The sequence below is a fragment of the Amphibalanus amphitrite genome, unplaced genomic scaffold, assembly GCF_019059575.1.
Source record: "Amphibalanus amphitrite isolate SeventyFive unplaced genomic scaffold, NRLGWU_Aamphi_draft 000453F_arrow, whole genome shotgun sequence".
Lineage (NCBI taxonomy): Eukaryota > Metazoa > Arthropoda > Thecostraca > Balanomorpha > Balanidae > Amphibalanus > Amphibalanus amphitrite.
This window is the reverse complement of record NW_024881947.1, coordinates 464,370-479,782: the sequence shown is the minus strand read 5'-3', so window position 1 is coordinate 479,782 and position 15,413 is coordinate 464,370. Positions and strand designations below refer to the sequence as shown.

The window sequence follows — 15,413 nt, the reverse complement described above, 5'->3', positions numbered from 1 at the left end:
CCGCTGGCTGCCAATAATTCGTCGTGTTTGCCAGTAGTTTTATAGTGTTTTAAACATTTATATCGTGTGATAGTGTTTTTTACATTGATCTCTTTACACTTTTGTACCCCACCTGCTTTAGCATCTTTGTAGTTTTTAACTTTTGTGGTATTTATAGGTATGTATAACGTTTTATATTTCTGTACCGAGATAGTATGTATTGATTTCTATATTTTTTAGGATTTTATTAGTGTGGTATGCGTTCTTGTTTTTTGGTAGACTTTCTCATTGAGTGTACTCTTATTGTCGTCACGTGTTTCAGTCTTGCTTATTTTATAATTCAAGCGGCCTAAATAACTCTGCGCAGCTCACCGACATCTTGTGCGATTCGATTCGACCCGAACGTTTTATTTTCGCCCCGATTACCGACCTTCGCTGAAGAGGACATGTAATACATGCCGAAAGCTCCGACCGAAAACGATTCTCTTGTGGAGTAAGTCCAATTTAATCCTATAATATTCATACGAATGTCATGAAAGGATCGTTTAAACCGCGCCCCGCTGGGGGGGGGGGGCAGAATCTGCCCCCTCCCGTTTTTCGCCAATAACTTGTAAACGCGTTACGCTCAAACTTTCAGTACCTTATCATACATCAATTTGACACGTTCCCTGAAAATTTGAGCGAAATCTGTCGGAATTTGCTTTGAGAAATTGACGTTTTAGTGACGTCATGTTCGCCATTTTCGCCTCAAAAACGGCAAAATTTCAAACGTAGCTAACATCTTCATTTTTAAAGGAATCAAGACGTAACAAAAAGGTTATACGTGATTCTACTTTGTCTATCAAATGGCTATCTCGGTTTTTTGAAAATTTTGGATTTTGGCCCAATTTTTTTTTTCTAAAAAAACTGACTTTTTTGGGAAAATAAATATAAAATCCAAAATTTTGAGTGTATCGAAAAACCAGAATATATGTCAGAGAAGTGGCCTATGTGCACCTACATACCAATTTTTAGAAGAATCGGTTCAAAAATGTGGGAGTTATTCAAAATTTTATGATGTCACGACACACAAAAAATGATTTTTTTTTGGAAGTTCTAGAGCTTATACGGAAACAAAAATAGCACCACTCGATTCGATGTGAAAAACTGCATAAGATAGACACCTTTTTAGGCCTTAACAACCAACTTCAAAATTTGACCTCACTTGACCTGACCTTGACCTGACCTCGACCTGAAATTCATCCAGAGGTGGTCCATATCACTTATTGAGTGTGCCTATTGAATTCTATTAGTAAAATGACCCATAAAACATGTGCCGCACAAGCCCTTTTCTATATTTTGTTTTTGGTGACCTGACCTGACCTGACCTGACCTGACCTGACCTTGACCTTGACCTTTGAGTGAAATTTTATGCAACGAATATTGTCTGTTTTGGTAGTCTAAGAACACGTTTTGGGCAATCAGTCTCAGTTCATTCTTCGGCAACTACGGTGCAAGGCCGATACTGTAGAAACTTGCATTTTGTACCCTTGACCTGACCTTGATCTGACCTCTGACCTACTTAACCCTCGCCGGACCTATTGGTTTTCTACATACGCGCCGGCCGAGGGGGGGGGGCGGGTACGACCCCCCCTCGCCGTTTCGCCCCTGGTGGAGCTAGCGCGTCGCGGAAAAAAACGAGCGTGTGCGCCGTTACGAGACGCAGAGATTGGTACCCGATTTTAAGGTCCTAGGTCAACCGGTGACCTGTGAGGTCAGGTCAAGTGCCCCAGGGTACGGTTCAGTTTTTGGTGAATAACTTCGCAAAAAACGGCCGCAGAGCCGCGATTTTGGGAGCATCGTGTTCGCCTCGCTCAGGCGCGTCGAATGATATACTTTTTGTTCGGGTCAGGTCAACTTAGGGTGTTGACCTCAGGTCAAGGTCAGGTCAGCACCCCCAGGTCACGAAGTTGGTCGAAAGAGGTCATGTTGCATATCATTCGATTCGGCAGGTCTTCCTGAGTCATTTGGTGGCTTTCGCGACTCGCTAGCTCAATTTGATCGGGAGTTATTGACGAAAAACTAATATGACCTTGATGACGTCATAAATGACGTCACGGAAGGTCAACATTGCAAAAATGACGCATCTAACCTTGCAAGGAGTGCATCAAATCACGATTCTGTGTGCTTGAGATAGTTGGAGATCGTTCCCGGCGCCAGAATAGCAGTTTTCATTTTTCCCCATTGACTTATAATGGTGAGGTCACGAAAATGACCTGACCTCATATGACCTTTAGGAAAAATCCGAGATATGCAAGTTGTGAGACTCATAATGGATACTAGATCCTGCAAGTTTCATTTTCCTGTGACATCTCCTCTGACAGTGAGGGCGTTGCGAAGTTGCGACACCTGAAGACCGTGCAGAGGTTCACTTATGACGTCATAGGTCAGTGACCTGACCTGACCCAAAAATGCGGTTGGTGTCAAAAGATGCTGCTTGGATCAAAGGTCAGGTATGCCAAGTTTCAGCTCTCTATCGCCAGCGTGTTCGGAGCTATCGCGAAAAAAACCCTATGGGGGGCGGCACCCGCCCCCCCCCCCTCGGCCGGCGAGGGTTAACCCTCGCCCGTATGGGGGGGGGGGTCGAACGAACCCCCCATGGTTTTTCGCGAATAACTCGCGTAAAAAGCGGCCGATCGCGACGAAACTTTCAGTACCCTCGCGTTCATCAATTTCACACCTACCCTGGAAATTTCGTGACCCTGACCCAAATGACCTTTGACCTGTGACCTACTTTTCGAGGCCATGTTTGGCTGGAATCGCGATTCGGCGTATGTCGGCTCGCATTAGCCGCGCGTTTGCAGTCTTTTCGTGGTTTCAAGCGTTCAAACATGTGATATGATGTTGCCCCCATGCATTAGGGTGGGTGTCAATGTCACCTGAAAGTCAGGTCAGGTCATTGACCTTTGAAGACCTCGGTTCACTTTTTCGAGTTTTACATGTTTCTAGGCCAGTTTTTGGAGCTGCATTCGAATTTAGCAACCATATGAACATTTACGAAGAAGTTTTGGTGCCTTCGTAACATGTTACGAAGCTGTCAGAGCCGGTTGCCACCTACTACGAATACCCTTACTGGTTGACCTGACCTGACCTGACCCGACCTGGCCTAAATACATGAAGACATGATCTGTGATCAAAACTAACATGATATTCGTGATCAGCACCCCGAAAAACCCAATGGCAGCCACACTTCACGACGTTCTAACAGGTCCCGATTTTCCCGCCTTTGGGGTCATTGACCTGACCTGCAAGGTCGACCAATGACCTAGGACTTTAAAATTGGGCATCATCGGCTTCCTCTCGTCACGGGCAACACGCTCGTTTTCCCGCGAAGCTCTAGCTCGATCAGGGGCGAAACGGCAAGGGGGGGTCCAACGGACCCCCCCCCCCCTTATACGTTCGCGGCTGGAAAAACACCAATACGGGCGAGGGTTAAGCAAAAAATTTGGGCTCTTAAGATCCGCCTTGTTGAGAGCTTTCGATTGCCGTTTTCCCCGTCTTTCTACGACCATCGGTTCGGAAGTTAGACAGGGGGGCAGAATCTGCCCCACCCCCCAGCAGGGCGCGTATGGCTGAATAGCCCAGCGGGGCGCGGGTTAACCCGCGCCCCGTAGGGGGGGGGGGGCGAAACGGCCCCCCTGTCCTTTTCGGTCGATATCTCCTAAACGGCTGGAGATATCGCCACTAAACTTTCAGGACCCCTCCGAGCATCAATTTCACACATTGTGACCAAAAATTTTACCAGAGGCTATGATAGGTTGGCCACAAATGACGTCAGAGTGACGTCATGTTCTGTCATTTTCGACCGAAAAAAGACCTTCACGAGAAGACCTGTCAGGACTACAGCTTTGAAGATACAGAAAAATGATCAAGACATGAAAGGTGTAGAATTGACAGGGCTACAAAACAGCTATCTCGAATTTTTGAAATTTTTGAGTTTTGACCCCCAAAAATCAAAAAAGCATTTGTTTTGGATATATACGCCAAAAAATCCAAAAAGTTTTTAGAGTTTCGAAAAAACCGGAATATATGTGATAGTGCCTACCGTCTTCTATCTACATACCAAATTTCAGATCGATACCTCGTTTTTTGGCCAAGTTATAGCGAAAAAACTGTTCAAAAATGATGACGTCAAATTTTCAAACTCAATTTTTGGCAATTCTAGAACTCGTAGAGCAAAACGAAGACCACCATTAGACTCCCCGTGACGAGCTGCATCGAATCGATACCCATTTTATGCAAAAATATCAACTTTGAAATTTTACCTAATTTGACCTGACCTTGACCTGACCTTCACCAAAACGTGACCTAGGCTGGCCCCAAAGGCTGCCTAACCCACATAATCGCATTTGTCATGTAAAATGGACCATAAAACATGTATCACACGACACATTCATATTGTGACCCCCGGTGACCTGACCTCGCTGTGACCTGACCTGGTATCAGTGACCTCAGATAGCAAAGTATGTGTTTGACGAACAATGTACCATCGATGTTTTTCAATAAATTACCAATTTACTCGCTTTCACAGCACATTTCTTGAATTGCCTGTGAACGGTGAAAATCTGACCTTTGACCTGACCTGTGACGTCATCGGTTTGACCTAGGTCAATGAAATTTGGTCACAAGGTAGTTCCCGGGTGGGGCTATCGAACGCCGTTTGAATTTTGAAAATCGGCCGGTAACTTTCCGAGATCTTAGGGGGGGCCAAAACGCCCCCTCCCCCCCACGGGTGGTAGGGTCCGCCGGTAGCCCTACGGGGCGCGGGTTAAGTGTTTGTAGTGAGGGGTGACGAAGCAGGCTGGCTTAACCCTTGCCGGCACATGGGGGTTGCATCAACCTAAGGTTTTTTTGCGAATAACTCGCGTAAAAAGCGGCCGATCGCAACGAAACTTTTAGTACCCTCGCATTGATCAATTTTGCACCTACCCTGACAATTTCATGACCCTGACCCAAATGACCCTTGACCTGTGACCTCTTTTCCGAGACCATGTTTGGCCGGAATCGCGATTCGGCGTATGTCGGCTCGCATTAGCCGCGCGTTTGCAAGCTTTTCGTGGTTTCAAACGTTCAAACATGTGATTTGATGTTGCTCCCATACATTAGGGTGGGTGTCAAGGTCACCTGAAGGTCAGGTCAGGTCATTGACCTTTGGTGACCTCGGGTGACCTCGGTTCACTTTTTCGAGTTTTACATGTTTCTAGAACATCTAAATACGCAGCTAAAGCCATTTTCGGCCGAAAAGGGTACGACCATGTTTCCGATTTGCTGTGCCAGTTGCGCTGGCTCAGCGCGGAGAACTTCGTCACCTACCACTCCCTGTGCCTGTTACACGTTGTCAGCAGCAATAAACACTCAACAGTCCTGTGGATTATTCCAGGTATTTACCTAACCAGTCCCTCGGAATATTCCAGGTGTCTGTGGCTGCTGCGTCACGCTGCCCGCGCTGCAAGGACAGACGGCAGCACACCGCACCCATTTCTCGCGTACACCGGACGTGCTATCAGCCCCCCCCCCCCTCCCAAAGCGGCACGCTCTTACATTCGGTGCGCTCGTGACGGTGGGAACAATCTTCACCTACCCATGTGTCGCCCATGATATCTGAGACTCGCGGTATATATGTGGCCACAGCCAGTGAATGTCGCTTCTGCCAGTTCTTCTCAGGGTAGGTATAGTCGGACCGTGCAGTGGCGAAGTCGAACGGTACACTGCAGTCTAAGAAGCTGGTCTTGAAATCCGTACGGTGTTACAAATCCGTACTGTGGTACGGATTTTATGCCTTTTTCCGCGTAATTCTTGTAGAATACGTGTGACCAGAATTGATTTGATTGAGCATTTCCTCGCATTTGCTATTTTCAGCATATGGCTTTGCGCGTACATTGTTGACCAGCTTCTCAATGCATTTTTTTGTAAGCCTGGTCAGTAGGTAATTGGTGCAATCGTGACAACTGCAACTTTTTCTCGGCTCTACCTATATCGTATCAGCTGTAAAATGCATGTATATCCGAAAATGTTAGCGTGTATAATAGTCACGTCATCGTCATCCTGTGCTACGCACAAATAAGGGGCCTGTATCTATATTACGTTGTGCTGTTTCGCTCCCCTTTTGTGTTTATGCGTAAATGCTAACATTTGGCGATGCCCCGCAGAGACCCGGAATCATGAAGGTGCTGCTGGTGATCGCTTTGGCTCAGCTGGCCGTCGGCTTTGAGCTGACCGACCCCGACTGGGTTGCCTTCAAGGTCAGTACCTACCACCAAGGTCATGTCGAGACTCTGTGCTGGGCATGCTTCAGGACGGGCTGACCTTGGGAGGGCCGACTGTAGACCATGGCCTGCAACTTGCAAGGGGGCGTTTGGAGTGTTGGTCATCAACTTAACTCAACTTGAATTTCGCGGCTGTTGTGGATCCAAATCATGACTCTTACTGACCATGAATGATGCAGCTGTCTTAAATTGCAAGAATATTTAATATTCATACCAAATACCAATCTTAAAGTTTTCAATGCACTCAATAAATGTATTTCTTAGCACTCGCACCTTTCACTCTTCAAAAACAGATTGCCTCTTGCGAAAACTCCAAGTAGGATTTAAAAAATTGAATTCCCTATGAATTACTGATGGTCGCGTTCTTCAAGTCAGCACTCAAGACTTCTAAATTAAATGAATTAATTCTTTAAATTGTATTCCGCGTCCCGCGAGGATAGATCAATTCTCGACTATCACTTAACCCTCGTCCGTATTGGTGTTTCGCCTGCCTCGAATTGGGGGAGGGGGGCGTTGGACCCCCCTTGCCGTTTGACCCCTGACCGAGCTAGAGCTTAGCGGAAAAAATGAACATGTTGTCCCTGACAAAAGGAAGCCGGTTATCCCGCGCCCCGTAGGGGGGGGGGGCCGAAACGGCCCCCCCCTGTCCTTTTCGGTCGATATCTCCTAAACGGCTGGAGATATCGCCACCAAACTTTCAGGACCCCTCCGGGCATCAATTTTACACATGGTGACTAAAAATCTTACCAGAGGCTATGATAGGTTGGCCACAAATGACGTCAGAGTGACGTCATGTTCTGTCATTTTTGACCGAAAAAAGACCTTCGCGAGAAGACCTGTCAGGACTACAGCTTTAAAGATACAAAAAATGATCAAGACATAAAAGGTGTAGAATTAACAGGGCTACAAAACTGCTATCTCGAATTTTTAAAATTTTTGAGTTTTGACCCCCAAAAATAAAAAAAAGCATTTTTTTATATATTCGCCAAAAAATCCAAAACGTTTTTTGAGCTTCGAAAAAACGGAATATATGTGATAGTGCCTACCGTCTTCTATCTACATACCAAATTTCAGATCGATAACTCGTTTTTTGGCCAAGTTACACGGGCGTAGGAACGTCATGAAAAGTGGGTGGGCCACCCTGTCAAGGGGCCTCCTTTACCAGGGGGCCTCCTATTTTCAGGGGCCTCCACTTTTGCCTCATCCTGCTGGCTGCTTTCAAGTATGACCTCCAAATCTAGCTTCAGGCAGATGTACCCAGGGGCGTAACCGCTAAAGCGAACAGTGCGGAAAGTCCGCACCATTTTTAAAACTTCTTCCCCCTCCGATTTTTTTAGAATCTCTTTGCCGCAAACGGCGCATGACCCCTGAAAACCCTTACACAAATGTCTTCCTCGTTTCCCAGGTGCCCCCATTAGCTTCATAGGCGCTCTCTTTGGCATATAAGCGCCCTATGTGCCTATAGTCATCAGAGACATCCCTATATGTCCCACAGTCGCCCCGTTGTCGCATACAGGGTGACGCAAAAAAAAACGGTCATCACCAAATTTCGAATAACTTCGGAAGTCTTATTCAGATCATCACCAAACTTCGGCCGCTTAAGGTCACACCTATGTAGCATACATCCACCAAGTTTCCAAGTCTTCACTACGAATACTTTTAGTACAGTGTGTGTTTTACTGACGCTCCACAATGTGCTCCAGGTGAGCGCCACGGCGTTGCAGGGCGTAGGCACACTTGCATCCGGCGGGCAGAGTTGTCGATAACCCGATGGCTGTGCACTTTACAGAGTGCAATGGCCTCTGGAGACAGTGCTCAGAGGGTGTGCTACCCCTGAAACGTTATTCTTATCGGGTTATCGGCAACTTTGCCCTCCGGATGCAGGTGTGCCTACGCCATGCAGCGCCGTGGCGCTCACCTGGAGCACATTGTGGAGCGTCAGTAAAACACACACTGTACTAAAAGTATTCGTAGTGAAGACTTGAGACTTGGTGGATGTCTGCTACATAGGTGTGACCTAAAGTGGCCGAAGTTTGGTGATGATCTGAATAAAACTTCCGAAGTTATTCGAATTTTGGTGATGACCGCTTTTTTGTGTCACCCTGTACAATGTGCGCTTATCATAGGCGTCTCTCTTTTATGGACACTTGAAGGCGCCTCTCTTTGCCATGCCGGCGCCCCTGTTTCTTATCCCGCGCCCCACTGGGGGGGGGGGGGCTATTTATAGCCCCCCTCCCGTTTTTCTGTAATAACTTCCAAACCGCTTGACGTATCAACGCCAAACTTTCAGTACCTTCGGCTGCATCAATTTGACACCTTGTGTCAAAATTTGAACTTCGTACCTACCATAGGTCGGCCTGAAATGACGTCAGAGTGACGTCATGTTCGGCCGATTTCGACGCAAAACATTGAACCACGGCAATCGCTCCCAAGAGCTCAGTTTTCAAGCTAGATCCAATTTCTTTGCATGAGAGGACTCAAAAGAGACTGCGCTATCACACTGCTATCTCGGATTTTCGAAATTTTGAAAATTTCGAAAATTTTATATAATAAGATTCAAAATTTACATTTTTACATTTTTTTCAAAAACTTTTTGACTTTTCGAAAAAACCGGAATATATGTGATAGAACGCATTATTATGACTAACTCTAGCAAGTTTTAGCTAAATATCTTCAAAAATGGCCAAGTTATACACATTATTGCAAAAAATTAACAATTATTAATTTTTCAAATCAATTTTTCAGCACGAATTTAACATCGTACGCCAATATAAATAGCACCATCGTGTTCCTGAGCTCAAACTGCATTCAATAGACACCTTTTTTGTTGAAAAATTTTAACTTCAAAATTTGACCTTTTTTGATCTGAAAGTGACCTGACCTAAGCCAAATTTGACTCAAAATGACCTCGAATGACACAGACGACATCAAATTCGAAATTTTTGGCCTAAATGGACCATAAAACATGTGTCACGTGACCGACGGATGATATAATATTTTCGTGACCTGTGATGACCTGACCTTGACCTGAAAATCAAAGTACAAGTTTGGTACCCTCAGAGTATCTAGAGCATCTGTTCACGAGTGTGTGAACCAAAAATGAGCCTGATCTGACTTGTAAGACGGCGGCCAGAGCCCAAAACGTGAAGAAGCCAAAATGCTAATAATTTTTACTTTGACCTGACCTGTGACGTCATCGGTGACCTCGAGGTCAATGAAATTAGGTTTCGCTCGACAGTTTTTCCGGGGCTATCAGACGCCGTTTGAATTTTGACGATCGGCCCAGTAGTTTCGGAGTTAGGAGGGGGGGCTATGAATAGCCCCCCCCCCCCAGTAGGGCGTGTTATACGCAGACCCCAGTGGGGCGCGGGTTATGAATGCACCCCCATGGCATTGATCAATTGCAATTTGCAGTATTGCATGTGGACGCCCATATATGTAGGCCTCAGAGGCGCCCCTCTTTCGCATTGAGGCGCCCCTATGGGCTTCATAGGCGCCCCTCTATTGCACGTAGGTGCCCTACTGTCTCAGAACCGCTCCTTTTTGGCATGCAGACGCCCATCTTTCGTACAGAGGAGCCGCTGTGGTTCTTAGAGACGGCATGGTGCTCCCAGACGCAGATGGGACTCTCGGAGTCGACAGCGTGGGACCTTCAGTCGCTGATGGGTGCCCGCCAGATGTGGACCCTCGGAGACGCCGGTATGGGGCCCTCAGAGATGCCGGTATGTGGCCCTTAGAGACACCGGTGTGGAACCCTCAGATACTTCAGTGTGATGCCCTTACAATTGCTGGTGTGGAGCTACGAATGCGCTGGCTTAAATCCCTCAGAGGCCGGTACATGGACATTAGAGCCCAGTGAGAGTTTTGTGTGGTGCCTTCAGTGGCCTTGTGGAGCCGTTAGACATCAACATGGTGCTCTCAGGAGCCGGTGAGTCCTCAGAGTCACCAGTGTGGGGCCTTCAGAGCACCGAGATACTGGTGTGGGGCCCTCAGAGGTGTCGGTGTGGGTCCTTCAGATGTACATATAGAGCCTTGAGATGCACAGGTGTGGTGGCCCACAGAGGCGCCGGTGTGGGGCCCCCAGAGCCACCGATATAGGGCCCTAAGAGACACTAGTATGACCCTCAAAGGCGCCGCTGTGTGGCGCTCATAAACACTGGTGTGGAGCCGTCACAGGCGGGTGGAGCCGTTAGAGGCCGGAAAGGGCCCTTAGATGCCTACAAGGAGCCTTCAGAAGCCGGCGTGGCACCCTTATGGGGATAAGCGTGTCTACTTAAAAGCCCTTGAGGTGCTCTCATGAGCTCTGTGGGGCCCTACCTAGCCGAAATATGGCCACGGCCAGTTGCCGCCGCATGGCTCTTCAGACTATCATTCTCAGGGGCCTCATCTGCCTAGTTTGAATGGAAGGGCCTCTCAGACCATCAGTCTCATGGGCCTCCTCTGGCTAGTATAAATAGAAGGGCCTGTTAGACCATCAATCCTAGGGGCCTCTTCTGGTTAGTATAAATAGAAGAGCCTCTCAGACCATTAATCTCAGGGGGCCCCTGTGGACAGTATAAATAAAAGGGCCTCTCAGACCATCAGTCCCGGGGCCTCCCTAGAAAAGTGTAAATGTGGATAGAGGGCCCCCTCAGATTCATTACGAGTGGACCTCTCTGACTATCAGTCTCAGGGGCCTCTTGTGGCCAGTATGCATATAAGAGCCTCTCAGACTATCGGTCTCAGGGGCCTCTTCTGACTAGTGTGGATAGAGGGCCCTCCCAGACCACCGGTTTCAGGGGCCTCCAGTGGCCAGTTATATGAACAGAAGGGCCTCACAACCATCAGCCTCGGGGGCCTCTTCTGACTGGTGTAAATATGAGGGCCTCTCATACCATCAGTCTCAGGGGCCTCCTCTGCCTAGTGTGAATATAAGGGCTTCCCAGGCCATCAGTCTCAGGGGACTCTTCTGACTGGTGCCGAATTGAGGGACCTCCCAGACCGAAAGTTTTGGGGGTCTTCTTTGGCCAGTATGAATAGAAGGGCCTCTCAGTCCATCAGTATCATGGGCCTCTTCTGGCTTGTGTGATTATAAGGGCCTCTCAGGTCATCAGTCTCAGGGGCCTCCTCTGACTACAGTGTAGATGGATAGGCCTCCCAGACCATCAGTCTCAGGGGCCTCTTCTGACTATTGAGGATAGAGGGGCCTCCTCTGACTAGTGAGGGTAGGGGGCCTCGGCTAGACCGCCAGTGTCAGGGGCCTATTCTGACTAGTGTGGATGGAGGGGCCTCCCAGACCAGTGTGGATATTGGGGCCTCCTCAGATCCACTAGGGCCTCTCAGGCCATCAGTCTCAGGGGCTTCGACTGATAAGTATGAACAGAGGGCCTCCTTGGATCCATCACGGCCCCTTGGAGTCCGTGCGTGGGGATTCGTGGAACTTATTTTTACCGAGTTTGTTTATTCTGGAAGGTGACGACGTCCTCTCAAATCGAGACGAGGGGCCTCGAGTAAAAAGTGGGTGGGCCAAAACACATGGTTGGCCCCCCCCCCACCTCGAAAAGTGGGTGGGCACTTGCCCACCTGGCCCCCCCTGTTCCTACGCCTATGCCAAGTTATAGCGAAAAAACTGTTCAAAAATGATGACGTCAAACTGACCTTCCGGGTCAGGTCAATGACCCAAAAGTCGCGAAAATCGGGACCTGTTAGAACATCGTAAAGTGAGGTCAGCGTGAGGTTTTTCGGGGTGCTGATCACGAATTTCATCCCAATTTTGATCATAGATGATGTCTTCATGCATTTAGGCCAGGTCGATCCAAGTCAGATTAGGTCAACCAGTAGGGGTCCTGCCGGGTAACTGACAGCTTCGTAGCACGTTACGAAGACACCAACACTGCTTCTCAAATATTCAAATGGTTGCTAAATTCGAAATCAGCTCCAAAAACTAGCCTAGAGACATGTAAAACTCGAAAAAGTTAACCGAGGTCATCAAAAGTCAATGACCTGACCTGACCTTTAGGTGACCTTGGCACCCACCATAATGCATTGGGCCAACATCATATCACATGTTTGAACGCTTGAAACCGCAAAAAGACTGCAAACGCGCGGCTAATGCGAGCCGACATGCGCCGAATCGCAATTCCGGCCAAACATGGGCTTGAGAAATAGCTCACAGGTCAAAGGTCATTTAGGTCAAGGTCAGGAAATTTTAAGGGTAGGTGTACAATTTATTGACTCGAGGGTACTCAAAGTTTTGCTGCGATCGGCCGCTTTTACGCGAGTTGTTTGCGAAAAACCGAGGGGGTCCGTTTGACTTTCCCTCCTTGTACGGGCGAGGGTTAATTAAAAAATAAATTCAGACAGCGCTTTTAGCGAGCACATGCATCCTCCTCAGAGCGCTCATGGCAAGGCGTACTCGCACCCCGCCGAGGAGGCCGCCCGTCTGGCCATCTTCAAGGACAACCAGCGCCTGATCGCCGAGCACAACGCCGGCAACCACTCCTTCAAGCTGGGCGTCAACAAGTTCGCCGACCTCACCAACGCCGAGTACCGCCAGCTGCTCGGCCACAGGGCGGCCGAGAGGCGCGGCCTGAAGGCGTCCGTCAAGCACATGAAGAGGGGCGTCACGGAGGCCACCAAGGATTGGCGTGAGGCCGGCGCCGTCACCGCCGTCAAGGACCAGGGCCAGTGCGGCTCGTGCTGGGCGTTCTCGACCACTGGCGCTGTGGAGGGCATGTGGGCCCTGGCTGGCAACCCGCTGATTGCCCTCAGCGAGCAGCAGCTCATGGACTGCTCCTACAGGCAAGTCATCTGCTTTAGCGCACCTGCACCATACCTCATGTTAATATCAAGCTAGAAGTGTTCGCAGACAACACTTATACCTCGTTTCTGTTATGTGCTTCCCTGTTCTAATGTAGTAAGGATGTAAGATAGGCTTGTGTAAAATATTTCATAGGCTAAAAATCTTCTGACATGCACGTAGTTCCGATGCATTTTGATGTCCAGTTACCTATGCTCGCATCTCTTGATCTCCTGATTCCGAGTTGACCCATCCGCCTTCACCTTTGTTAGTAAAGCTGGTTTAGCGCAAGCACGGCTGGATTACTGGCAAATTTACTTGCTTTTTTGCTTCAGTTAGGGCAAGATTATATTATCAGAATGTTTTTCATTAGATAGATTGCTCTCAGGCATAAGACTAAGAGAGATATCGCTATATCCCTGCACTACACGTTCGTCTGACTTTGCCTCAATGCTGGCCGGCAGCTACGGAAACCTGGCCTGCAACGGTGGCTTCGAGTCTGAGGCCTTCCAGTACATCCAGGACGAGGGCGGCATCATGTCTGAGGACGACTACCCCTACACCATGTCGTCGCACCTGCACTGCAACTACGACCCGGCCAAGGCGGCCGCCAAGATCTCCTCCTGGGTGCAGATCTCCGAGGGCGACGAGTCCGAGCTGGAGGACGCCGTCTCCAACATCGGCCCCATCGCCATCGCCATCGACGCCTCGCACTTCTCGTTCCAGCTGTACTCGAGCGGCGTCTACGACGAGCCTCGCTGCATGAACGGCTACAACGAGCTGGACCACGGCGTGCTGGCCGCCGGCTACGGCACCGAGAACGGCCAGGACTACTGGCTCGTCAAGAACTCGTGGGGTCCCAACTGGGGTCTGGACGGCTACATCAAGATGAGCAGGAACGCCGGTAACCAGTGCGGCGTAGCCACCGACGCCAACTACCCTCTGCCCTGAACACCTCGACATTATCGCATGGGTGGTAATGCTAAGCATTATCTGAGTGTGCAAAGTCTGTAAAAAAAAATTCCGAATAAAATCGTTCCTGAATATATGTTCTGACTTTGTTCACCAAATCTCCCGCGAAATAAAACCATATCGGGCACAACGGGCGAGCGAAACGGACTACAGTAGAGCTCTACTACTGTAGAGGACAAAGAATGAAGTTCTTATGATGAAAGGCCCAGCCTAAGCTCAAATAGACGCCAAGCCATCTAAAAATCATATTTGCTGACATCAATATTTCACTTCATCTCAAGCCTTTTCATGTGCGTTCAGCGGCAGGACGCATCTAAGCCGTTTTGTTTATACGTTCTTCGCTGTTTTGCCAGGAAGACAACACTTATCACAGCGACACTTTAGCGCCGACTGTAGTTAGTTATCCACATCATAACAAACGGCGAATCGTGTGGGATCGAGAGGGCCATCCAGCAATCATGCCCGCATCACGACACGCCCGGTACGGACCGCCACGGCGTCTATCGGTCCGGTCACGGCATTGCGTGAGACGTATAACAGGTACAAAACAACTGCAGCGGGGATTTAAACGCGTGGTGATAGGCTGTGGGCGATCGGCGTCCGATGGGTGAGCGATCAATGATGACCGATCATTGATCGATACGATTGGCGTCCGATGGGTGAACGATCAATGACCGATCGTGGGTCACGACGGATCTCGGGGTAAGTCACGTGAAGATCACGGGTGAGTCATGGAATTGATCATAGGTTTCGTCACGGAAACATCGAGTAATGTATAGAAGTAAGCACGAAGAAACAGTTAAGTTACTTGACTCCTCGATCGGAACCGCTCGAACTTCATATATTCAGCATAAGCAATGAAAACGTGAATTTTATGTAACCATTGTTTACATAAAAGAAAACCAGTAAGTTACTGTAATAGTAACCTGTAAGTAACCTCGGCAGTAACCTATAAATGGTCTCAGCCTATCGGCAGTAACCTTGACCTGGCCTCGACCTGAATTTCATCCAGATGTGGTCCATCATATCACTTATTGAGTGTGCCTATTGAATTTTATGAAAAAAATGGCCCATAAAACATGTGTCGCACATGCCCTTTTTATATTTGGTTTTTGGTGACCTGACCTGACCTTGACCTTTACCTTTGCATAATATTGTATGCAACGAATATTGTCTTGGTAGCCTATGAACACGTTTTGGGCAATCAGTCTCAGTCCATTCTTCGGCAACTACGGTGCACCGATAATGTAGAAACTTGCCTTTTGTACCCTTGACCTGACCTTGACCTGACCTCTGACCTACTTAAGCAAAACATCGGCTCTTAACCCGCGCACCGACGGGGGTCTGCGCCAACTTCGTACCGACGGGGGTTGCGGATG

At 48.5% G+C, this 15,413-nt stretch overlaps 1 protein-coding gene across 1 annotated transcript; it reads left to right on the top strand.

The window, feature by feature from the left end:
* The first annotated feature begins 357 nt into the window (after positions 1-357).
* LOC122391763 (procathepsin L-like) lies at positions 358-14,108 on the top strand. The gene is made up of 5 exons (XM_043385991.1): positions 358-472; positions 5,433-5,683; positions 6,168-6,260; positions 12,658-13,064; positions 13,527-14,108. Exons 2-5 carry the CDS (start codon positions 5,657-5,659, stop codon positions 14,011-14,013), a joined length of 1,014 nt encoding a protein of 337 aa, XP_043241926.1. The 5' UTR covers positions 358-472; positions 5,433-5,656; the 3' UTR covers positions 14,014-14,108.
* Positions 14,109-15,413: the final 1,305 nt, after the last annotated feature.